At 29.5% G+C, this 25,524-nt stretch overlaps 1 protein-coding gene across 2 annotated transcripts in view; it reads left to right on the top strand.

Moving 5' to 3' along the window:
* The window catches only part of LOC145663899 (receptor-type tyrosine-protein phosphatase delta-like), a 212,260-nt gene that overhangs the window by 141,310 nt on the left and 45,426 nt on the right, over positions 1 to 25,524 (top strand). For both annotated transcript variants that reach the window (XM_081730070.1, XM_081730069.1), the window contains one exon: positions 14,174 to 14,369. In XM_081730070.1, the coding sequence (XP_081586196.1) occupies positions 14,174 to 14,369 (196 nt within the window). The remainder of the gene's footprint in view (positions 1 to 14,173; positions 14,370 to 25,524) is intronic.

Genomic DNA, 25,524 nt, shown 5'->3' with positions numbered 1-25,524 from the left:
TTAGTGTTCAGATGAAAAAAATAAAGTATTAAGATGAAGAAAAATAAAGTATTCAGATGAAGAAAGAATTTAAGTATTCAGATAAGAAGTTTTAAAGTATTCAAATGAAGAAAAATAAAGTATTCACATGAAGAAAAGTTTAAAGTATTCAGAGGAAAAAAATTTAAAGTATTCACATAAAGAAAAATTAAAGTATTCAGATGATAAAAAATTAAAGTATTCAGATAAAAAGTAAAGTATTCAGATGAAGAAAATTCTAAAGTATTTAGATGAAGAAAAATAAACTATTCACATTAAGAAAAATTTAAAGTATTCAAATTAAGAAAATAGTATTCAGATCAAAAATTTTAAAGTATTCAGATGAAGAAAAAGGTTTAAAGTATTCAAGATGAAAAAATAAAGTATTCAGATGAAGAAAAATTTAAAGTATAAACATGAAAAAGTATTCAGATGGAGAAAAAGTTTTAAAGTATTAAGATGAGGGAAAAGTAAAGTATTCAACCGACGAAAAATTTCAAAATATTAAATTTAAAGTACAAACATGAAAAAGTATTCAGATGTAGAAAAAGTTTTAAAGTATTAAGATGAGAGAAAAGTAAAGTATTCAACCGACGAAAAATTTCAAAATATTAAAATGAAAAAATGAAGTATTCAGATAAAGAAAAAGTTTAAAGTATTTAGATGAAGAAAAAATAAAGTAGTCAGATGAAGAAAAAATTTTAAAGTATTCCGATGAAGAAAAAAATCCAAGTATTCCGATGAAGGAAAAATAAATTATTCAGATGAAGAAAAATAAAGTATTCATATGAAGAAAAATTTAAAGTATAAACATGAAAAAGTATTCAGATGTAGAAAAAGTTTTAAAGTATTAAGATGAGAGAAAAGTAAAGTATTCAACCGAAGAAAAATTTCAAATCATTAAGATGAAAAAATAAAGTATTCAGATAAAGAAAAAGTTTCAAAGTATTCAGATGAAGAAAAAATAAAGTAGTCAGATGAAGAAAAAATTTTAAAGTATTCGGATGAAGGAAAAAGAAAGTATTCAGATGTAGAAAAAATAAAGTATTTAGATGAAGAAAATTGTAAAATATTCAGAAGAAAAAGTTTTAAAGTATTCAAATGAAGAAAAAATAAATTATTCAAATGAAGAAAAATTTCAAAATATTAAAATGAAAAAATAAAGTATTCAGATAAAGAAAAAGTTTCAAAGTATTCAGATGAAGAAAAAATAAAGTAGTCAGATGAAGAAAAAATTTAAAGTATTCAGATGAAGAAAAAGCCAAAGTATTCGGATGAAGGAAAAATAAAGTATACAGATGAAGAAAAATAAAGTATTCAGATGAAGAAAACATTAAAAGTATTCGGATGAAGGAAAAATAAAGTTTTGAGATGAAGAAAAAGTTTTAAGTATTCAGATGAAAATTTTAAAGCATTTAGACCAAGAAAAAGTTTTAAAGTATTCAGATGAAGAAAAAATATATTTAGATAAAGAAAAACTTTTAAAGTATTCAGATGAAGAAATAGTTTTAAAGTATTCAGATGAAAAGTTTTAAAGTATTCAGATGAAGAAAAATTTTAAAATATTCATATGAAGGAAAAATAAAGTATTCAGATGAAAAGTTTTAAAGTATTCAGATGAAGAAAAATTTTTAAATATTCAGATGAAGGAAATTCAAGTATTCAGATAAAGAAAAAATTTTAAAGTACTCAGATGAAGAAAAAGTATTCAGATAAAGAAAGAGTTTTGAAATATTCAGATAAAGAAAAAAGTATTCAGATGAAGAAAAATTTAAGTATTCAAATTAAAAGTTTTGAAATATTCAGATGAAAAAGTTTAAAGTATTCAGATGAAGAAAAAATAAAGTATTCAGATGAAGAAAGTTTTAAAGTATTCAGATGAAGGAAAATTTAAAGTATAAACATGAAAAAATATTCAGATGGAGAAAAAGTTTTACAGTATTAAGATGAGGGAAAAGTAAAGTATTCAGCCGAAGAAAAATTTCAAAATATTAAAATGAAAAAATAAAGTATTCAGAAAAAGAAAAAGTTTCAAAGTATTCAGATGAAGAAAAAATAAAGTAGTCAGATGAAGAAAAAATTTAAAGTATTCAGATGAAGAAAAAGCCAAAGTATTCGGATGAAGGAAAAATAAAGTATACAGATGAAGAAAAATAAAGTATTCAGATGAAGAAAACATTAAAAGTGTTCGGATGAAGAAAAAATAAAGTTTTCAGATGAAGAAAAATGAAGTATTCAGATGAAAAAATTAAAATATTCAGATGAAGAAAAGATATTCAGGTGAAAAATTTTAAAGTATTCGGATGAAGAAAATTTTTTTAAATATTCAGATAATAAAAAATTTTAAAGTATTCAGATGAAGAAAAATAAAGTACTCACATGAAGAAAAATTTAAAGTATTCAGATGAAGAAAAAAATAATCATGTGAAGAAAAATTTTAATTATTCAGATGAAAAATTTAAAGTATTCATATGAAGAAAAAATAAAGTATTCACATAAAGAAAAAATTTAAAGTATTAAGATGATGAAAAATTTAAAGTGTTCAGATGAAGAAAGAGTTTTAAAGAATTGAGATGAATAAAAATAAAGTATTCAGATGAATAAAAAATTTAGTGTTCAGATGAAAAAAAAGTATTAAGATGAAGAAAGAGTTCTAAAGTATTCAGATGAAGAAAAATAAAGTATTCAGATGAAGAAAAAATTTAAGTATTCAGATAAGAAGTTTTAAAGTATTTAAATGAAGAAAAATAAAGTATTCACATGAAGAAAAGTTTAAAATATTCAGATGAAAAAACGTTAAAGTATTCACATAAAGAAAAATTAAAGTATTCAGATGATAAAGAATTAAAGTATTCAGATAAAAAGTAAAGTATTCAGATGAAGAAAAATTCTAAAGTATTTAGATGAAGAAAAATAAAGTATTCACGTTAAGAAAAATTTAAAGTATTCAAATTAAGAAAATAGTATTCAGATCGAAAATTTTAAAGTATTCAGATGAAGAAAAAGGTTTAAAGTATTCAAGGTGAAAAAACAAAGTATTCAGATGAAGAAAAATTTAAAGTATAAACATGAAAAAGTATTCAGATGGAAAAAAAGTTTTAAAGTATTAAAATGAGGGAAAAGTAAAGTATTCAACCGACGAAAAATTTCAAAATATTAAATTTAAAGTATAAACATGAAAAAGTATTCAGATGTAGAAAAAGTTCAAAGTATTAAGATGAGGGAAAAGTAAAGTATTCAACCGACGAAAAATTTCAAAATATTAAAATGAAAAAATAAAGTATTCAGATAAAGAAAAAGTTTCAAAGTATTCAGATGAAGAAAAAATAAAGCAGTCAGATGAAGAAAAAATTTTAAAGTATTCCGATGAAGAAAAAATCAAAATATTCCGATGAAGGAAAAATAAAGTATTCATATGAAGAAAAATTTAAAGTATAAACATGAAAAAGTATTCAGATGTAGAAAAAGTTTTAAAGTATTAAGATGAGAGAAAAGTAAAGTGTTCAACCGAAGAAAAATTTCAAATCATTAAGATGAAAAAATAAAGTGTTCAAATAAAGAAAAAGTTTCAAAGTATTCAGATGAAGGAAAAATAAAGTATTCAGATAAAGAAAAAATTTTAAAGTACTCAGATGAAGAAAAAGTATTCAGATAAAGAAAGAGTTTTGAAATATTCAGATAAAGAAAAAAGTATTCAGATGAAGAAAAATTTAAGTATTCAAATTAAAAGTTTTGAAATATTCAGATGAAAAAGTTTAAAGTATTCAGATGAAGAAAAAATAAAGTATTCAGATGAAGAAAGTTTTAAAGTATTCAGATGAAGGAAAATTTAAAGTATAAACATGAAAAAATATTCAGATGGAGAAAAAGTTTTACAGTATTAAGATGAGGGAAAAGTAAAGTATTCAGCCGAAGAAAAATTTCAAAATATTAAAATGAAAAAATAAAGTATTCAGATAAAGAAAAAGTTTCAAAGTATTCGGATGAAGAAAAAATAAAGTAGTCAGATGAAGAAAAAATTTAAAGTATTCAGATGAAGAAAAAGCCAAAGTATTCGGATGAAGGAAAAATAAAGTATACAGATGAAGAAAAATAAAGTATTCAGATGAAGAAAACATTAAAAGTATTCGGATGAAGGAAAAATAAAGTTTTCAGATGAAGAATAATTTTAAGTATTCAGATGAAAATTTTAAAGCATTCAGACGAAGAAAAAGTTTTAAAGTATTCAGATGAAGAAAAAATATATTTAGATAAAGAAAAACTTTTAAAGTATTCAGATGAAGAAATAGTTTTAAAGTATTCAGATGAAAAGTTTTAAAGTATTCAGATGAAGAAAAATTTTAAAATATTCAGATGAAGGAAAAATAAAGTATTCAGATGAAAAGTTTTAAAGTATTCAGATGAAGAAAAATTTTAAAATATTCAGATGAAGGAAAAATAAAGTATTCAGATAAAGAAAAAATTTTAAAGTACTCAGATGAAGAAAAAGTATTCAGATAAAGAAAGAGTTTTGAAATATTCAGATAAAGAAAAAAGTATTCAGAAGAAGAAGAATTTAAGTATTCAAATTAAAAGTTTTGAAATATTCAGATGAAAAAGTTTAAAGTGAAAAAATATTCAGATGGAGAAAAAGTTTTACAGTATTAAGATGAGGGAAAAGTAAAGTATTCAGCCGAAGAAAAATTTCAAACTATTAAAATGAAAAAATAAAGTATTCAGATAAAGAAAAAGTTTCAAAGTATTCAGATGAAGGAAAAATAAAGTAGTCAGATGAAGAAAAAATTTAAAGTATTCAGATGAAGAAAAAATTTAAAGTATTCAGATGAAGAAAAAGCCAAAGTATTCGGATGAAGGAAAAATAAAGTATACAGATGAAGAAAAATAAAGTATTCAGATGAAGAAAACATTAGAAGTATTCGGATGAAGGGAAAATAAAGTTTTCAGATGAAGAAAAAGTTTTAAGTATTCAGATGAAAATTTTAAAGCATTCAGACGAAGAAAAAGTTTTTAAGTAATCAGATGAAGAAAAAATATATTTAGATAAAGAAAAACTTTTAAAGTATTCAGATGAAGAAATAGTTTTAAAGTATTCAGATGAAAAGTTTTAAAGTATTCAGATGAAGAAAAATTTTAAAATATTCAGATGAAGGAAAAATAAAGTATTCAGATGAAGAAAAAAATTTAAAGTACTCAGATGAAGAAAGAGTTTTAAAGAATTGAGATGAATAAAAATAAAGTATTCAGATGAATAAAAAATTTAGTGTTCAGATGAAAATTTTAAAGCATTCAGACGAAGAAAAAGTTTTTAAGTAATCAGATGAAGAAAAAATATATTTAGATAAAGAAAAACTTTTAAAGTATTCAGATGAAGAAATAGTTTTAAAGTATTCAGATGAAAAGTTTTAAAGTATTCAGATGAAGAAAAATTTTAAAATATTCAGATGAAGGAAAAATAAAGTATTCAGATGAAGAAAAACTTTTAAAGTATTCAGATGAAGAAATAGTTTTAAAGTATTTAGATGAAAAGTTTTAAAGTATTCAGATGAAGAAAGTTTTAAAACAGTCAGATGAAGAAAACATTTTAAAGTATTTAGATGGAATTTTTTTTAAATATTCAGATGAAGAAAAATTTTAAAGTATTCAGATGAAAAAGGTTTAAATTATTCAGATGAAGAAAAAAGTATTTAGACGAAGGAAATTTTAAAGTATTCAGATGAAGAAAAGTAAGGTATTAAGATGGTGAAAAGTATTCAGATGAAAAAGATTTAAGGTATTCGGATGAAGAAAAAGTTTTAAAGTATTCAGATGAAGAAAAATAAAGTATTCATATGAAGAAAGAAATTTAAAATATTCAGATAAAGAATAAATTTAAAGTATTCAGATGAAAATTTTTAAAGTATGCAGGTGAAGAAAAATACATTATTCAGATAATGAAAAACTTTTTAAAGTATTCAAATGAAAAAGTTGTTAAAGTATTCAGATAAAGAAAGAATTTTAAAGTATTCAGATGAAGAAAATGTTTTTTAAGGTATTCCGACAGGGAAAAATTTTAAAATATCAAAATGAAGAAAAAAATTTTAAGGTATTTAGATAGGGACATTTTTTTAAAGTATTCAGATGAAGAAAAATTTAAGTATTCAAATTAAAAGTTTTGAAATATTCAGATGAAAAAGTTTAAAGTATTCAGATGAAGAAAAAATAAAATATTCAGATGAAGAAAGTTTTAAAGTATTCAGATGAAGGAAAATTTAAAGTATAAACATGAAAAAATATTCAGATGGAGAAAAAGTTTTACAGTATTAAGATGAGGGAAAAGTAAAGTATTCAGCCGAAGAAATATTTTAAAATATTAAAATGAAAAAATAAAGTATTCAGATAAAGAGAAAGTTTCAAAGTATTCAGATGAAGGAAAAATAAAGTAGTCAGATGAAGAAAAAATTTAAAGTATTCCGATGATGAAAAAGTCAAAGTATTCGGATGAAGGAAAAATAAAGTATACAGTTGAAGAAAAATAAAGTATGCAGATGAAGAAAACATTAAAAGTATTCGGATGAAGGAAAAATAAAGTTTTCAGATGAAGAAAAATAAAGTATTCAGATGAAAAAAATTAAAATATTCAGATGAAGAAAATATATTCAGGTGAAAAATTTTAAAGTATTCGGATGAAGAAAAAATTTTAAAATATTCAGATAATAAAAAAATTTAAAGTATTCAGATGAAGAAAAAATAAAGTATTCACATGAAGAAAAAGTTTAAAGTATTAAGATGATGAAAAATTTAAAGTGTTCAGATGAAGAAAGAGTTTTAAAGAATTGAGATGAATAAAAATAAAGTATTCAGATGAATAAAAAATTTAGTGTTCAGATGAAAAAAACAAAGTATTCAGATGAAGAAAGAGTTCTAAAGTATTCAGATAAAGAAAAATAAAGTATTCAGATGAAGAAAAAATTTAAGTATTCAGATAAGAAGTTTTAAAGTATTCAAATGAAGAAAAATAAAGTATTCACATGAAGAAAAGTTTAAAGTATTCAGATGAAAAAATTTTAAAGTATTCACATAAAGAAAAAATTAAAGTATTCAGATGATAAAAAATTAAAGTATTCAGATAAAAAGTAAAGTATTCAGATGAAGAAAAATTCTAAAGTATTTAGATGAAGAAAAATAAAGTATTCACGTTAAGAAAAATTTAAAGTATTCAAATTAAGAAAATAGTATTCAGATCGAAAATTTTAAAGTATTCAGATGAAGAAAAAAGTTTAAAGTATTCAAGGTGAAAAAATAAAGTATTCAGATGAAGAAAAATTTAAAGTATAAACATGAAAAAGTATTCAGATGGAGAAAAAGTTTTAAAGTATTAAAATGAGGGAAAAGTAAAGTATTCAACCGACGGAAAATTTCAAAATATTAAATTTAAAGTATAAACATGAAAAAGTATTCAGATGTAGAAAAAGTTCAAAGTATTAAGATGAGGGAAAAGTAAAGTATTCAACCGACGAAAAATTTCAAAATATTAAAATGAAAAAATAAAGTATTCAGATAAAGAAAAAGTTTCAAAGTATTCAGATGAAGAAAAAATAAAGCAGTCAGATGAAGAAAAAATTTTAAAGTATTCCGATGAAGAAAAAATCAAAATATTCCGATGAAGGAAAAATAAAGTATTCATATGAAGAAAAATTTAAAGTATAAACATGAAAAAGTATTCAGATGTAGAAAAAGTTTTAAAGTATTAAGATGAGAGAAAAGTAAAGTGTTCAACCGAAGAAAAATTTCAAATCATTAAGATGAAAAAATAAAGTGTTCAAATAAAGAAAAAGTTTCAAAGTATTCAGATGAAGGAAAAATAAAGTATTCAGATAAAGAAAAAATTTTAAAGTACTCAGATGAAGAAAAAGTATTCAGATAAAGAAAGAGTTTTGAAATATTCAGATAAAGAAAAAAGTATTCAGATGAAGAAAAATTTAAGTATTCAAATTAAAAGTTTTGAAATATTCAGATGAAAAAGTTTAAAGTATTCAGATGAAGAAAAAATAAAGTATTCAGATGAAGAAAGTTTTAAAGTATTCAGATGAAGGAAAATTTAAAGTATAAACATGAAAAAATATTCAGATGGAGAAAAAGTTTTACAGTATTAAGATGAGGGAAAAGTAAAGTATTCAGCCGAAGAAAAATTTCAAAATATTAAAATGAAAAAATAAAGTATTCAGATAAAGAAAAAGTTTCAAAGTATTCGGATGAAGAAAAAATAAAGTAGTCAGATGAAGAAAAAATTTAAAGTATTCAGATGAAGAAAAAGCCAAAGTATTCGGATGAAGGAAAAATAAAGTATACAGATGAAGAAAAATAAAGTATTCAGATGAAGAAAACATTAAAAGTATTCGGATGAAGGAAAAATAAAGTTTTCAGATGAAGAATAATTTTAAGTATTCAGATGAAAATTTTAAAGCATTCAGACGAAGAAAAAGTTTTAAAGTATTCAGATGAAGAAAAAATATATTTAGATAAAGAAAAACTTTTAAAGTATTCAGATGAAGAAATAGTTTTAAAGTATTCAGATGAAAAGTTTTAAAGTATTCAGATGAAGAAAAATTTTAAAATATTCAGATGAAGGAAAAATAAAGTATTCAGATGAAAAGTTTTAAAGTATTCAGATGAAGAAAAATTTTAAAATATTCAGATGAAGGAAAAATAAAGTATTCAGATAAAGAAAAAATTTTAAAGTACTCAGATGAAGAAAAAGTATTCAGATAAAGAAAGAGTTTTGAAATATTCAGATAAAGAAAAAAGTATTCAGAAGAAGAAGAATTTAAGTATTCAAATTAAAAGTTTTGAAATATTCAGATGAAAAAGTTTAAAGTGAAAAAATATTCAGATGGAGAAAAAGTTTTACAGTATTAAGATGAGGGAAAAGTAAAGTATTCAGCCGAAGAAAAATTTCAAACTATTAAAATGAAAAAATAAAGTATTCAGATAAAGAAAAAGTTTCAAAGTATTCAGATGAAGGAAAAATAAAGTAGTCAGATGAAGAAAAAATTTAAAGTATTCAGATGAAGAAAAAATTTAAAGTATTCAGATGAAGAAAAAGCCAAAGTATTCGGATGAAGGAAAAATAAAGTATACAGATGAAGAAAAATAAAGTATTCAGATGAAGAAAACATTAGAAGTATTCGGATGAAGGGAAAATAAAGTTTTCAGATGAAGAAAAAGTTTTAAGTATTCAGATGAAAATTTTAAAGCATTCAGACGAAGAAAAAGTTTTTAAGTAATCAGATGAAGAAAAAATATATTTAGATAAAGAAAAACTTTTAAAGTATTCAGATGAAGAAATAGTTTTAAAGTATTCAGATGAAAAGTTTTAAAGTATTCAGATGAAGAAAAATTTTAAAATATTCAGATGAAGGAAAAATAAAGTATTCAGATGAAGAAAAAAATTTAAAGTACTCAGATGAAGAAAGAGTTTTAAAGAATTGAGATGAATAAAAATAAAGTATTCAGATGAATAAAAAATTTAGTGTTCAGATGAAAATTTTAAAGCATTCAGACGAAGAAAAAGTTTTTAAGTAATCAGATGAAGAAAAAATATATTTAGATAAAGAAAAACTTTTAAAGTATTCAGATGAAGAAATAGTTTTAAAGTATTCAGATGAAAAGTTTTAAGGTATTCAGATGAAGAAAAATTTTAAAATATTCAGATGAAGGAAAAATAAAGTATTCAGATGAAGAAAAACTTTTAAGGTATTCAGATGAAGAAATAGTTTTAAAGTATTCAGATGAAAAGTTTTAAAGTATTCAGATGAAGAAAGTTTTAAAACAGTCAGATGAAGAAAACATTTTAAAGTATTTAGATGGAATTTTTTTTTAATATTCAGATGAAGAAAAATTTTAAAGTATTCAGATGAAAAAGGTTTAAATTATTCAGATGAAGAAAAAAGTATTTAGACGAAGGAAATTTTAAAGTATTCAGATGAAGAAAAGTAAGGTATTAAGATGGTGAAAAGTATTCAGATGAAAAAGATTTAAGGTATTCGGATGAAGAAAAAGTTTTAAAGTATTCAGATGAAGAAAAATAAAGTATTCATATGAAGAAAGAAATTTAAAATATTCAGATAAAGAATAAATTTAAAGTATTCAGATGAAAATTTTTAAAGTATGCAGGTGAAGAAAAATACATTATTCAGATAATGAAAAACTTTTTAAAGTATTCAAATGAAAAAGTTGTTAAAGTATTCAGATAAAGAAAGAATTTTAAAGTATTCAGATGAAGAAAATGTTTTTTAAGGTATTCCGACAGGGAAAAATTTTAAAATATCAAAATGAAGAAAAAAATTTTAAGGTATTTAGATAGGGACATTTTTTTAAAGTATTCAGATGAAGAAAAATTTAAGTATTCAAATTAAAAGTTTTGAAATATTCAGATGAAAAAGTTTAAAGTATTCAGATGAAGAAAAAATAAAATATTCAGATGAAGAAAGTTTTAAAGTATTCAGATGAAGGAAAATTTAAAGTATAAACATGAAAAAATATTCAGATGGAGAAAAAGTTTTACAGTATTAAGATGAGGGAAAAGTAAAGTATTCAGCCGAAGAAATATTTTAAAATATTAAAATGAAAAAATAAAGTATTCAGATAAAGAGAAAGTTTCAAAGTATTCAGATGAAGGAAAAATAAAGTAGTCAGATGAAGAAAAAATTTAAAGTATTCCGATGATGAAAAAGTCAAAGTATTCGGATGAAGGAAAAATAAAGTATACAGTTGAAGAAAAATAAAGTATACAGATGAAGAAAACATTAAAAGTATTCGGATGAAGGAAAAATAAAGTTTTCAGATGAAGAAAAATAAAGTATTCACATGAATAAAAATTTAGTGTTCAGATGAAAAAAACAAAGTATTCAGATGAAGAAAGAGTTCTAAAGTATTCAGATAAAGAAAAATAAAGTATTCAGATGAAGAAAAAATTTAAGTATTCAGATAAGAAGTTTTAAAGTATTCAAATGAAGAAAAATAAAGTATTCACATGAAGAAAAGTTTAAAGTATTCAGATGAAAAAATTTTAAAGTATTCACATAAAGAAAAAATTAAAGTATTCAGATGATAAAAAATTAAAGTATTCAGATAAAAAGTAAAGTATTCAGATGAAGAAAAATTCTAAAGTATTTAGATGAAGAAAAATAAAGTATTCACATTAAGAAAAATTTAAAGTATTCAAATTAAGAAAATAGTATTCAGATCGAAAATTTTAAAGTATTCAGATGAAGAAAAAAGTTTAAAGTATTCAAGGTGAAAAAATAAAGTATTCAGATGAAGAAAAATTTAAAGTATAAACATGAAAAAGTATTCAGATGGAGAAAAAGTTTTAAAGTATTAAAATGAGGAAAAGTAAAGTATTCAACCGACGAAAAATTTCAAAATATTAAATTTAAAGTATAAACATGAAAAAGTATTCAGATGTAGAAAAGGTTTTAAAGTATTAAGATGAGGGAAAAGTAAAGTATTCAACCGACGAAAAATTTCAAAATATTAAAATGAAAAAATAAAGTATTCAGATAAAGAAAAAGTTTCAAAGTATTCAGATGAAGAAAAAATAAAGTAGTCAGATGAAGAAAAAATTTTAAAGTATTCCGATGAAGAAAAAATCAAAGTATTCCGATGAAGGAAAAATAAATTATTCAGATGAAGAAAAATAAAGTATTCATATGAAGAAACATTTAAAGTATAAACATGAAAAAGTATTCAGATGTAGAAAAAGTTTTGAAGTATTAAGATGAGAGAAAAGTAGTGTTCAACCGAAGAAAAATTTCAAATCATTAAGATGAAAAAATAAAGTATTCAGATAAAGAAAAAGTTTCAAAGTATTCAGATGAAAGAAAAATAAAGAAGTCAGATGAAGAAAAAATTTTAAAATATTCCGATGAAGAAAAAATCAAAAGATTCGGATGAAGGAAAAAATAAAATATTCAGATGAAGAAAAAATAAATTATTCAAATGAAGAAAAAATTTTAAAGTATTCAGATGAAGAAATAGTTTTCAAGTATTCAGATGAAAAGTTTTAAAGTATTCAGATGAAGAAAAATTTTAAAATATTCAGATGAAGGAAAAATAAATTATTCAGATAAAGAAAAAATTTTAAAGTACTCAGATGAAGAAAAAGTATTCAGATAAAGAAAGAGTTTTGAAATATTCAGATAAAGAAAAAAGTATTCAGATGAAGAAAAATTTAAGTATTCAAATTAAAAGTTTTGAAATATTCAGATGAAAAAGTTTAAAGTATTCAGATGAAGAAAAAATAAAGTATTCAGATGAAGAAAAAATTTAAAGTATTCAGATGAAGAAAAAGTCAAAGTATTCGGATGAAGGAAAAATAAAGTATACAGATGAAGAAAAATAAAGTATTCAGATGAAGAAAACATTAAAAGTATTCGGATGAAGGAAAAATAAAGTTTTCAGATGAAGAAAAAGTTTTAAGTATTCAGATGAAAATTTTAAAGCATTCAGACGAAGAAAAAGTTTTAAAGTATTCAGATGAAGAAAAAATATATTTAGATAAAGAAAAACTTTTAAAGTATTCAGATGAAGAAATAGTTTTAAAGTATTCAGATGAAAAGTTTTAAAGTATTCAGATGAAGAAAAATTTTAAAATATTCAGATGAAGGAAAAATAAAGTATTCAGATGAAGAAAACATTTTAAAGTATTTAGATGGAATTTTTTTTAAATATTCAGATGAAGAAAAATTTTAAAGTATTCAGATGAAAAAGGTTTAAATTATTCAGATAAAGAAAAAAGTATTCAGACGAAGGAAATTTTAAAGTATTAAGATGAAGAAAAGTAAGGTATTAAGATGGTGAAAAGTATTCAGATGAAAAAGATTTAAGGTATTCGGATGAAGAAAAAGTTTTAAAGTATTCAGATGAAGAAAAATAAAGTATTCATATGAAGAAAGAAATTTAAAATATTCAGATAAAGAATAAATTTAAAGTATTCAGATGAAAAATTTTAAAGTATGCAGGTAAAGAAAAATACATTATTCAGATAATGAAAAACTTTTTAAAGTATTCAAATGAAAAAGTTGTTAAAGTATTCAGATAAAGAAAGAATTTTAAAGTATTCAGATGAAGAAAATGTTTTTTAAGGTATTCAGACAGGGAAAAATTTTAAAATATCAAAATGAAGAAAAAAATTTTAAGGTATTTAGATAGGGACATTTTTTTAAAGTATTCAGATGAAGAAAAAATTTAAATATTCAAATGAAAAAAATAAAGTATGCAGATGAAAAATTTTAAAGTATTCAGATGAAGAAAAAATTTTAAAGTATTCAGATCAAGAAAAAAAATTTAAAGTATTAATATGAAAAAAAATTTAAAGTATTCAGATGAAGAAAAAGTGTTGAGATGAAGAAAAACTAAAGTATTCAGACGAAGAAAATCTTTTTAAAATATTCAAATGAAAACATTTTAAAGTATTCAGATGAGGAAAAAATTTTAAGATATTTGAATAGGGAATTTTTTTAAAGTATTCAGATGAAGGAAAAAATTTTAAGTATTCAGATGAAATAAAAATTTTAAAATATTCAGATGAAGAAGAATTAAAGTATTCAGGTGAAAAAAATTAGAAATTATAATTTTTAAGTAGTTTGGTTTACCAGGAACTCCTTTGTATATTTACTGTGTCTACCTTTGTGTTCATCCGGGAGACAAAATCTTCAGAACTTCTTAATTGATCACTCTCACCAGGATGTAGAGAGTCAAAAAGTTAGGAATTGTGTTTATTAATCGATGTGATCCATCTAGTTAATGCAGTTGTATCGACAACCAAAAAATCGGTTTCCCTGTATTCCCATGGGAGTAATTATGGATATCATACTTGCTTCAGAGACAGCCCGCAATATTGCTGAGATTATCGGATTAGTATAATGCTCAGAGTAAAAAATACTTATCTATCAAAGGACTTAGATGTTTTCCGTTCTCAAATATTCATTCATCTTACTAACGTTTTAGAGTGAAAAAATGATGAGGGAGAGAAATTCAAAGATTTGAACTTCAGTTTTTTTAGTTTATGAAGACTGTGACAAACTAAACTCGTTCACAAGGTGTACACTGCTTCTTGTTAACATTTGCCATAGAACGATCTATTTCTAAAAAATTTTCCGTATTATATTTATAGGAACAACACCAAACAACGTGGTTAGAACAGCAGCCTTATTCATTATCTGATGCTGTAAGTACTTTAGTGGAGAAAAATGTTACTGGACTTCTTCCCGGTCATCTGTACAACGTCAAAGTAATTCTATTGGACAAAGATGGAAGCTCTTATGATGGAGATGAAGTCCCATCATTGGAAACACGCACGAAATGTGATGGTATGTGTAGCATTATTCAGTAATCACTGTGGCTTTTATCTGTGATAAAAACATTGTTTCCTAAATATTTCCTTAATGCAGTCCAATATCTGCACCATCTTTGAGTTCTGGCTCAATAATGTATATGAAGAATTGTTTTCCGGCTTCGTTTGAAATGAACTGATTTTAATGTTGTGTTTGATTTTTACTGCTTACTTCTTTAAAATTATCTAAATGTTTTTACTTCCATAAAATTAAATTTTATTACATGTAATTTTAATATTTAATACGAGGGCCGTCCAGAAAGTAAAGAATGTTTTGGCAGGCTTAAATAAAAACAAAAGATATCAGTACAAAACTTTATTTACAAAGCCACAGGATCTTGCTCTACTTTTCTATGTAATCATCATAGTTGTCAAGACACTTGTTATGCCTCCAAAGATTTAAGCCAGACGGTCACTGCTTGCTTGAGTTCCTCATCGTTTACGAACTGTTTTCGACCAAAAAATTCTTAAGTTTCGGAAATAAGTGAAAATCACTTGGTGCCAAGTCAGGACTGTAAGCAGGATGACCAAAGAATAGCCTCCCACTCCGATCATCATGCACGCTGGTCTTTCCTTGATTAAACATAATACACCATTTCCTCACTGATGATGCGTTCATTGCAATCTCACCATGAATATTCCTTATTTGCCTATAAATTTGAATAGGCTTTAGTTTTTGCTCGTTCAGAAAACGAATGACACTCCGTACTTCATATTTGGCGGGGTTTTCGATTGGCGCCGCCATTTTGAATTGCTGCAAAAACAAGTAGCGTGACCACATTGAGACTCGGCTCACACTGAGGTGAAGGAAGGAGCTAATTGCTGCGCACGCCATCACAGTGCGGAAGATCGGCGCCGCGCGCGATGCGCAATTGTTCTTTATTTTCTGAAAGTCTCTCGTAATTAAATACAGTACAGTATAAATGAGGATATATTTAATTTAATATATGATGCAAATTTATTTTGGAATAATGAGGATTGAAGAAGAAATAATAAATTAACACCATTAAAATTCCAGTTCATTTCAAACCAAACACAAAAATAATTCATCGTTTAAATCAACGGGCCAAAACTAAAGATGGCGTTGGTACACAGCACTCTTAATCTACCTAAATAGACTACTCGCACAGTTTAGATGTAAGGTACGATAGTGGTTCATATCAGTGATGCCAACCTCTGGGGAAAATCCCATTTTGTGGGATTTTTAACATTAATTTCTCGAAAAGAGATAAAGGGAATTTTCGTCCTAATTGGGAGCAAATGTGAGATCGTTTATCTACGGCAACAGCAATCTATATGGGCAGAAAGTAGATTAATGACTCCTCAATAATCTTGATATCGGTGTTAATTGTAAACTTTGTTACTGGAAAATGTAGGCTAGTGCAGAAGTAACTTGCGACTCTAAAAAAGAAAGCACCAAGAAATGTAAATTGTGCTCTGGTACTTTTTAAGTACAATAATATAATTAACGGAAAAAGATAAAAATGAAAAATCAGAAAGAACCAACTTCAAAACTGCTATCACAAAATGACTGAAAAATAAAATTTCTTCTAGTATTCTTTTACAATATGATGACACAAAGGAATTACGTAAATACCAAATCCTGACGACAAAGTGTATTTGTTTTTGCCAACATTTTCCATTCTCTCTTTCCATTAAGAAAAATAGTTATTCATCAACTACTTGATAAACGTAAAAGATCGAAATTTACAGATGGTTTACTCATATATTGAAGAAAATGTGCGACAATAATTCAGTTTTTTTCATTTTTTTTAATGTTAACTTTCTAATTAGTATTACATGGGAAATTCAAGAGTAAAAGTGGAATTTCTGCTTCTCGAGATCAGATTTTATAATGTTTCAGGTTGGCATCACTGGTTCATGTATAACAACAAGAATTCTATATATTTTATAGTTACACTATGTCATCAAAAGTATCCGGACACCTGGCTGAAAATGACTTACAAGTTCGTGGCGCCCTCCATCAGTACTGCTGGAATTCAATATGGTGTTGGCCCACCCTTAGCCTTGATGACAGCTTCCACTCTCGCAGGCATACTTTCAATTAGGTGCTGGAAGGTTTCTTGGGGAATGGCAGCCCATTCTTCACGGAGTGCTGAACTCAGGAGAGGTATCGATGTAGGTCGGTGAGGCCTAGCACGAAGTTGGCGTACCAAAACGTCCCAAAAGTGTTCTATAGGATTCAAGTCAGGACTCTGTGCAGCCAGTCCATTACAGGGATGTTATGGTCGTGTAACCACTCCGCCACAGGCCGTGCAGTATTGACAAGTGCTCGGTCGTGTTAAAGTATTGACAAGTGCTCAGAGCCATCCCCGAATTGCTCGTCGACAGTGGGAAGCAAGAAGGTGCTTAAAACATTAATGTAGGCCTGCGCTCTGAGAGTGCCACGCAAAACAACAAGGGGTGCAAGCCCCCTCCAAGGAAAACACGACCACAGCATAACACCACCACCTCCGAATTTTACTGTTGGCACTACACACGCTGATAGATGACGTTCACCGGGCATTCGCCATACCCACACTCTGCTATCGGATCGCCACATTGTGTTCCGTGATTCGTCACTCCATACAACGTTTTTCCACTGTTCAATCGTCCAATGTTTACGCTCCTTACACCAAATTAGGCGTCGTTTGGCATTTACCTGCGTGATGTGTGGCTTATGAGCAGCAGCTCGACCATGAAAAGCGAATTTTCTCACATCACGCCTAACTATCATAGTACTTGGAGTGGATCCTGATGCAGTTTGGAATTCCTGTGTGATGGTCTGGATAGATGTCTGCCTATTACACTTTACGATCCTCTTCAACTGTAGGCGGTCTCTGTCAGTCAACAGACGAGGTCGGTCTTACGCTTTTGTGCTGTACGTGTCCCTTCACGTTTTCACTTCACTATCACATCAGACACAGAGGACCTAGGGATGTTTAGGAGTGTGGAAATCTCGCGTACAGACTTCTGACACAAGTGACACCAAATCACCTGACCACGTTCGAAGTCCGTGAGTTCCGCGGAGCGCCCCATTCTGCTTCTCACGATGTCTAATGACTACTGAGGTCGCTGATAATGAGTACTTGGCAGTAGGTGACAGCACAATGCAACTAATATGAAAAACGTATGTTTTGTGGGGTGCCCGGATACTTTTGATCACATAGTGTATGTTTAAAATGAATAGCTTTCGATGAGCAGTGCTTTTCTTAATAATTTAAAACCCAATTAACCATTTACACTAGTATTTCTCACAATTAACTGAAACATTTTTAGATGGCCTTGAATTTTAGATGTTGATTTTACAATTAAATATACTGTTGTAGTTTAGGCTATAAGAATACCAATTATAGATTTTTACATTGAAAGTAGTCTCTATCGAAAATTAGCTTCATTTTGTGTCTATACTTTGTTATGTAATATTCATCTTGATGTATTACACGAAAGCGCTAACTTTCGAAAAACTTTGGGTGGGCTCAAACATTTGATTTATATTTTTGTACAATAAATAAATAAGTACAATATTTGAAAAAGTCGTACTCTTTCCAAAGCAGAAACATATATATCGCCTGTGGCAATCAAGAATGGCATTGTTAGAAGAGAGGTATATAATTATATGAATTGTGATCAAATACCAAGAATAGTGCAGTAAATAATTGTATATCTTTATTATTATTATTATTATTATTATTATTATTATTATTATTATTATTATTATTATTATTATTATTATTATGGTATGCAAGTATTAGCCAATATCTTTCAACCGTATCTTGCTAATTATTAAAAATATCTCTATACTTCATTCATTTTGTGCAGTCGATGGTTAAATTTCTATCTGTCCGATTAATAGCTCTTTGTAGGTTACAATGTTAGCATTATAAATGGCAATGTATATATTTCTTAAAATAGTGGGGTAGGGTAACCGAAGAATCTTGCAAATCGTGATACAAACATGCCATTTGGTGACGTGGTAGACCAATACCTAAGGATAAAATATAGATGTAGACCCCAAACATCAAAAACTTTATTTCGCCCTATGACGTCATCATACAACATGGCCGCTCGGACATTACAGAAACACCGTTTCTCACAATGAAGGCTCATAAAACGGTGATTACAAACGATTCACATCTAATTTTGAATTCGTATTACTCATATTTGCTAATAAAAGGTACATTTTTTGTCACTGAATCCTGTAATTAGTATTATACAGGATGAAACAAAAGTTCGTTGAAATCGGCCAATTCCGTTATTATTGCAGAAATAAAGAAATGTAAAGAGAGCAAAATTGTTGGAAATATGTCATCTTAAATTTAATATGTTGCAACGTTTAAAACTGGGCAGACTTTGTGCTGTACAGTCACTCACATAAGTACCTGGTCCTCAAGTAATGGAACTATAATAGTCAAACCTCCAGGTACATATCTGGGCGACCGTACAATGTTATGAACCCCAATGTTAAATGTAAATGTAATTGAGATTCCCTATTGCAACGGACATTTGCAGAATTGGCGTTGCAGAATTGATTTACGGTGCTTGCTTACAGAATTCAGAAGATGATGGAATATGTTTGGCTAGGGCTGCATCCATCGTGCGGAAGCACATGTTTAAAGCTTTCCCACAATTCAATGGGCATTTTACCACAGCTTGCCAGGAGCAATCAGTTCCACAATCACTAGTAACACTTGTACGGATGATTCTTGAAGGTCCTAATATTGCAAATGAAGAAACTGTTGATGTAAGCCGTGCTTCACTGTCAGTGTTTCAGTTACTGACACGCAGTGAAACGAGAAAGAAAGCAAGGACAGGGAAATGTACGCCATCCACTATCAAGTGAGACTCCGCTGCCCCTGTACATTGGGTTAATGATCCATTCAAAAGCGCGAAACTGAGGGATCATAGATAGACTGAATAAAGTAACTTTGAGTGTATCTATGATCGAGTTCGGGAGGTATCGGCCACCATGACCAATGCACTGTGTGAATAATTTGAAACTAAGAAGAGAGTACATCAAGATAACCTTCAAACAGGCGTTTTTATTTGTGCTACCATAGACAATATCGATCACAACCCGTCGTCAGCAACCTCTATGCAAGCATTTCACGGGACAGGGATATCTATAATTCAGCCATCTTATCCTCGCAGCGATGCTGGGGTTATAATCAACAAGTGGTCTTGCCTGCATGGTTCACAAATGTTCCTCAGATGTCAATGCTTAAATCATATGAGCCTCTTTCTACCGTCAATAGTGTTGAATTACCGCTACAGGAAGATATTTTATCAAATATGTGTTTGAAAGCAATCAAGATTATTGACACAGAGAAGGCGCAGTATTTCTGAAGAACATATTACCTGGGCAGCTTTCCATTCTCAGCAACTTCGTGATAAGATTCAACCTACAAGTAGGTGTGTTCTACTACCCTTGTTGCCAGACTCCATAAATTCGTCTGCCATGATTCGTCATTACATTGACATAATCATTCAGACTGTGTCATCACTTAATCCTTCCCAAGTCCCCGTGGTTACCTGTGATCAACCCGTTTTTGCTGTAGCGAAACAAGTTCAGTGGTCCCAGCCTCTTCAGTATGGGGAAGACAAGATGGTAGTTATGATGGGTCCACTTCATATTGAAATGAGAACCTTAGAAATGTTGGGTAACTGGTTGACTGAGAGTGGGTGGACTAATCTTCTAGTGCAAGCAGGCGTAACCACTGCTGGAAAAGCAGATAATTGCTTACATGGATTCCACGTGAAGCGAGCGAAATATGCTCACGAAGTGACACCTGCAGCCCTGTACTAAATGCTGAAGAAAGCATACTCAGAAAGTGCATCGCCTGAATGTCCCCAAAGAATTAAACAGTGGGTTAAAATTAGACAGAATGAATGGTGTAAGTATTTGAACTTGAAATGCTTCTCTTTAGGCTCTTGCACAGCTTGCGTTCTGCAGATTTTGAACTGTACATCAGTTCCCTATCAGAGTTGTGTCCCTGGATGTTCGCCTGGGACCACACGCACTACGCACGTTAGATGCCAATATTTGTTAAGTCATTACAGGAGCTCAGTTGCAGACATCCTACCATTTATGAAGAGTTTGTGCGAGGAGGTTTCGTTAGTACTAAGACAATTCGTCCTCATTCTTGTATGGGCCATGATCAAATGCATGAATAATGCAACAAAGTCTGAAGGCGTAGCAGTTGGAATAATTAATAATTCTTCAGCGCTCTTGAAGTGGATGGTGTCTGGTCCAGTTATTGCCAATCTCATTTCCAGTGATTGTCAGACTCGTCACGAAGACACTCTGCCTGCCAATAAACGATTTGTAAAAGACGTCTCAAGACTGTGTACATTTTCAGAAGACGACAGAAATCCTTTCACGCAAGACGGCACTGACCTTGTAAGCATAATGTCTGACGTAATTATGAGCGAAGATGCAATTGCATCAGTGTACAATGCTGAAAAGCTCGGCAGAGACCAGTAGACAGCTTCAAAAAAGAACGCTTAATGCAGTGAAGTAAATCAATTTTTGAACCAATTCATCGAAATAATCTAACCCTCCACCGCAAACAAATCACAAAGACCACTGCCGCACACCTCAAGGTTAATATCATTAAAAATGATTGTTCTCTTTTCAGCGGAATGTTTATTGCTTGTCAGAGCCAACAAGGCGATTTTTCTGACTTCTTCGCTCATGAAAATTTGGAGTATCCTCCATCACTTTCTGACGATGGTTTCATTTGCAAGAGAATTAAGTCAGATGTTGTTACGTGTCTGGAAAAGTTCGGAGATTCCCAGCATAATGCTCCCCAGGCCACATGTGTGATACTTGATGGTTCTGCTGTCATACACATGTTGAAACCATCTCCTACAGAAACCTTCCGAGATTACTTTGATACGAAAGTGAAACCATATATATTATCAATTCTCACGGACAAAACTAGAGTGGACTTTGTTTTTAACCGCTATCTACCAGGCAGCCTGAAAACGGAAGAGCGTCGATAACGAGTAATTTCGCCAGAGTACGAGTTGGGGACTCTACGCGGATTCCTAAAAATTGGACCATGTTTCTGCATAATGAAGACAAAAACAACGATTATTCCAACTCATTGCAGACTTCTTGTCAAATATTCACACACTAGAAGGCAAGACTGTTGTCTGCACTAAAGACATTGGCATATGGATCACGCCCAATGTTGATGTTTCCAAACTCGCACCCTGTACACATGAAGAAGCCGATACTCGACTACTTCTGCATCCAAACAGGCCAGTGACTCTGGTCACAAATCGATTATCATCAGAACAGTTGATTCTGATGTGGTGGTGCTAGCTTTACATACCTTTCCCAACCTAACCCTCTCTCATCTATGGATTGATTACGGAATTGGAAGGAATCGAAGATACCTTCCTGTCCATGAGTATGCAAAAAAGCTTGGAACCAAGATTTTCAAAGCAATTCTATTCTGGCACGCATTCACTGGCTGCGATACGGTATCAGCCTTTGCAGGACGTGGGAAGAAAACAGCCTGGGAAGCTTGGCAAGCAAACTCATATGTCACTGATGCATTTGTGGAGCTTTCACAGTGTCCTTCGGAAATTGCAGACAGTTCTTTCGGGGAAATGCAGCGCTTTACTGTGTACTTGTATGATCGCAGAAGCGCCGCAGAGAGTGTTAAAGAATGTCGGAAAATGCTCGTTACCAAGAAAGGTCGTTCAGTGGAAAGTGTACCTTCAACTGAGGGAGCACTTCTTCAGCATGTGAAACAAGCAGTGTTTCAAGGTGGATATATTTGGTCTTAGTGGCATAAGTTAAAACCTAATATACCCGATCCTCAGCAATGGGGCTGGAAGAAAGCTGATGCTTCATACTCACCTTTATGGTCTTTACTGAAACAAATGTCTGAACACTACCAAGAGTATTTTCACTGTGGATGTAAATCACTGTGTTCGCGTACATGTAAATGTGCTGTTATCTCTTCTCTGCACACCTTTGTGTGTGTGCGATGGTCAGTGTAAAACAAATACTTCCAATAGAAATTAGTGATCTGTGAGTGATTGAGGTATGCTAATGTTAGAAGAAAGAAATATCGTGTAATCTGCACACTCTTGATAATCTTGATACCAGAGGCGGCTTGTGAGGGAAGTTGCACCGGTAAAAATTATTGTTTTTTCTCTTCAAATTAAGTAAAAAAAAGTTAATTAATATAATAATTGTTATATATAACAATCAGTAAATTAGGACAGTCTCCATCTTTTAGTTTTAATAGAAAAATCCAAATCCTTCCTGTGTGACTTCCCTCGCGAGCCGCCTCTGTTTAATACTCGTTATATAGTAATACTTTTTTCTATTATGGCAATGTGGAAGACTTTAATCAAGACATAATTCAGTTCATCCATCAAAATATAGAATATATCGTTTGCAATCAACGATTTATGTGCCTTTACTGTGTTTCTGTAATGCTCATGTCAGCCATGTTGTATGATGACGTCACAAGGGTAAATAAAGGGTTTGATTTTTGGGGTCTACATCTAAATTTCATTCTTAGGTATATATCTACTAAATTACCAAGTGGCATGTTTGTATCATGATTTGCAAATTCCCTTATCTCGTGACGTTACCCTACTCCACTAAAATTCTTTACAGAAACCAAAGTTTCAACGATAAAATGACAAAAGTGCTTGTTATTTGCGTTGCATAACAAATGTTACTATTTCTGAACATCAGAACATTTTATACTGCTGCTAACTTGCTGGACATGCATGTTTACATCATTGCATACTGGAAATTATTGTGTGGAGTTGGAATTACTAGTATAATATTCTCAAAAATCTTTTCTAATATGTGATTTTACATTGGACACACTAGCAAATCTCGCATTAGATGTGACTTAGAATGATGAGAAATAAGTTGGTTGATGGTGTGAGTGATAACTGCTGTACTGTATCGAATGATTGACGTTTTAGCGTGAGTGATAACGTCTGTACTGTATCGAATGATTGACGTTTTAGCGTGAGTGATAACGGCTGTACTGTGTCGAATGATTGACGTTTTAGCGTAAGTGATAACGGGTGTATTGTGTCGTACGATTGATTTATACAAATTTTACACATATTTCATACCATTTTTACTGTTTGATATACTGTAGTTAACAGGAAATCAATGTAATAAAGATTTATCAACACTTAAGCATATAATAATTTCATGTGAGAAAGAACAAATAAGTAATAACTACAACCAGTGATTGACTCTTCAAGCAGTGGCGGATCTAGCCGGGGGCCTAGAACCCCAGTTTTTTGAGTGAAAAATAATTTAAGATATTGTTTATATATATTTTAAAAGTTTATAGTAAACTCATTATATACTTATCATAGTTTGGGTTCTTGCTGCACCCTAGTTTTTACCTTCTAGAACATTTCGCCACTGTCTTAAAGAACATTTCCAGAACTTTCTAGGTTTTTCTACAACATGATATTGATAGTGGTGTTATTCTAGATTTTTAACAACTGGTTCTGTATAGACTGTATATATATGGAGAGAGAGAGATACTAGATGGACAGGTAAAAAGATAGATATAACTCTCTTAAGAAACAAACCATACAAGGTAGACAAAAGCAATTTTTTTACTGGATAACACAAGTGACAAGTTAGAGAATTACAAAGCATTCTAATACAAAGTGGTGTGACGAAATTAAGTAGCACTGCGAATGTCTTGGAAAGGAATTATCCAAGATAGATGGTTGTCAAAAAGTATTGGAGAGATCTTAATCCAGCAATGGATCGACAATTGTTGATAAATGGTATATAATGTATTTCAAATATAAATATCACTCACCACTACACTCATGTGGAGCTCCTTCGTGGCTAAGCAGTTAGCGTACGCACCTTTGGCCCGGGACACCTAGGTTCAATTTCCCGCGGGAACTCATGTGGTTCGGATTCCACGATAAGTAGGTCCCGTCTCATATAGCCTCACTGCTGAAAGGGACGTTAAACTCAAAATAAACTCAACATACACTCATGTGATCCCAGTTCTCATTCTTGATATCTAAGCATTTGAGATTAAGAAATAAATACCTTGCTTTGAGAGATCGTATGTTTAACCTGAAGTTGTAAGAATTTCTAAAAACAAAGATAGTTAAACTAGAATTTATTGTTCCTGTGTATAACTGGGTAAAATTTGCTGTTATGTCTCTATATGACATACGGATATAGATAGAAGACAAATCGATTTCAAGCAAACAGTTTTTTTTTTTTAGAAAAATACATTATATATTAAATCTTCAATTATTATTTACTAATATATAATCTATTAAATGTACGAAAGTTGATTGAAAAGTAATGCATCGATAGCTGTAACTTTCTTATTTGTTGGAGGCCACGGTGGCTCAGTGGTAGAGCCTTTACCTCTGGTGCATGAGGTCCCTGGTTCGACCCCAGCTCGCTCTAATTGAACTTTGTGGTGGACAAACACCGTGTGCGTGGGATTCCTCGGGGTTGTCCCATTTCCTCCCACTTTCTTCAATCCGTCATTTTCATTCATTTCTCATTATCACAGTCTCCTTTAGCCTAATCGGCATAACCGTTCGACGTAAAACTCAAAGATTTCATTCCATTTCTTCTTATTTGTTAACCGATTTTCAAACATTTGTTTCCTGATAGGTGCATTTGTCCTCTATGTAATGAGCTACTCACTTTTCAATGTAATCTTCATGGTTTTCTGCGTATTTGCGCCGATGCGTGACTACTCGGGCAAACTCGTCAGGGAATAATTCCAGTGGTTGTTGTCAACACCAGGAGTCAATGGTAGCTTTTACCTGGTCATCAGAATGAGAGTGATGTCCCTTAAGGTACTCTTTCATCTTTGGGAAGACGTGAAGTCACAAGGTGGAAGATCGGAGCTGTACGACGGGTGTGGTAGAATCATCTTCTTGCATCCGTTGGACCCAACAAGCACACACCTTGTAATACCCCAGCACCTCGGTTACAATAAACTTCACTTTTTGTTGGGAAATGTTGAGTTGTGTGGCTACCTGTCGCTGTTTGAATCAACTCTTATACGACAGGAATTCGATGCTGCTTATCTGATGCGGTGATGGATCGTTTACTACAGGGTTGATCAAGCACACTGTAG

This window comes from Thermobia domestica, chromosome 11, assembly GCF_964235325.1.
Source record: "Thermobia domestica chromosome 11, izTheDome1.hap1.1, whole genome shotgun sequence".
In the NCBI taxonomy this organism is placed as follows: Eukaryota; Metazoa; Arthropoda; class Insecta; order Zygentoma; family Lepismatidae; genus Thermobia; species Thermobia domestica.
This window is presented reverse-complemented; position numbering and strand designations above follow the sequence as displayed.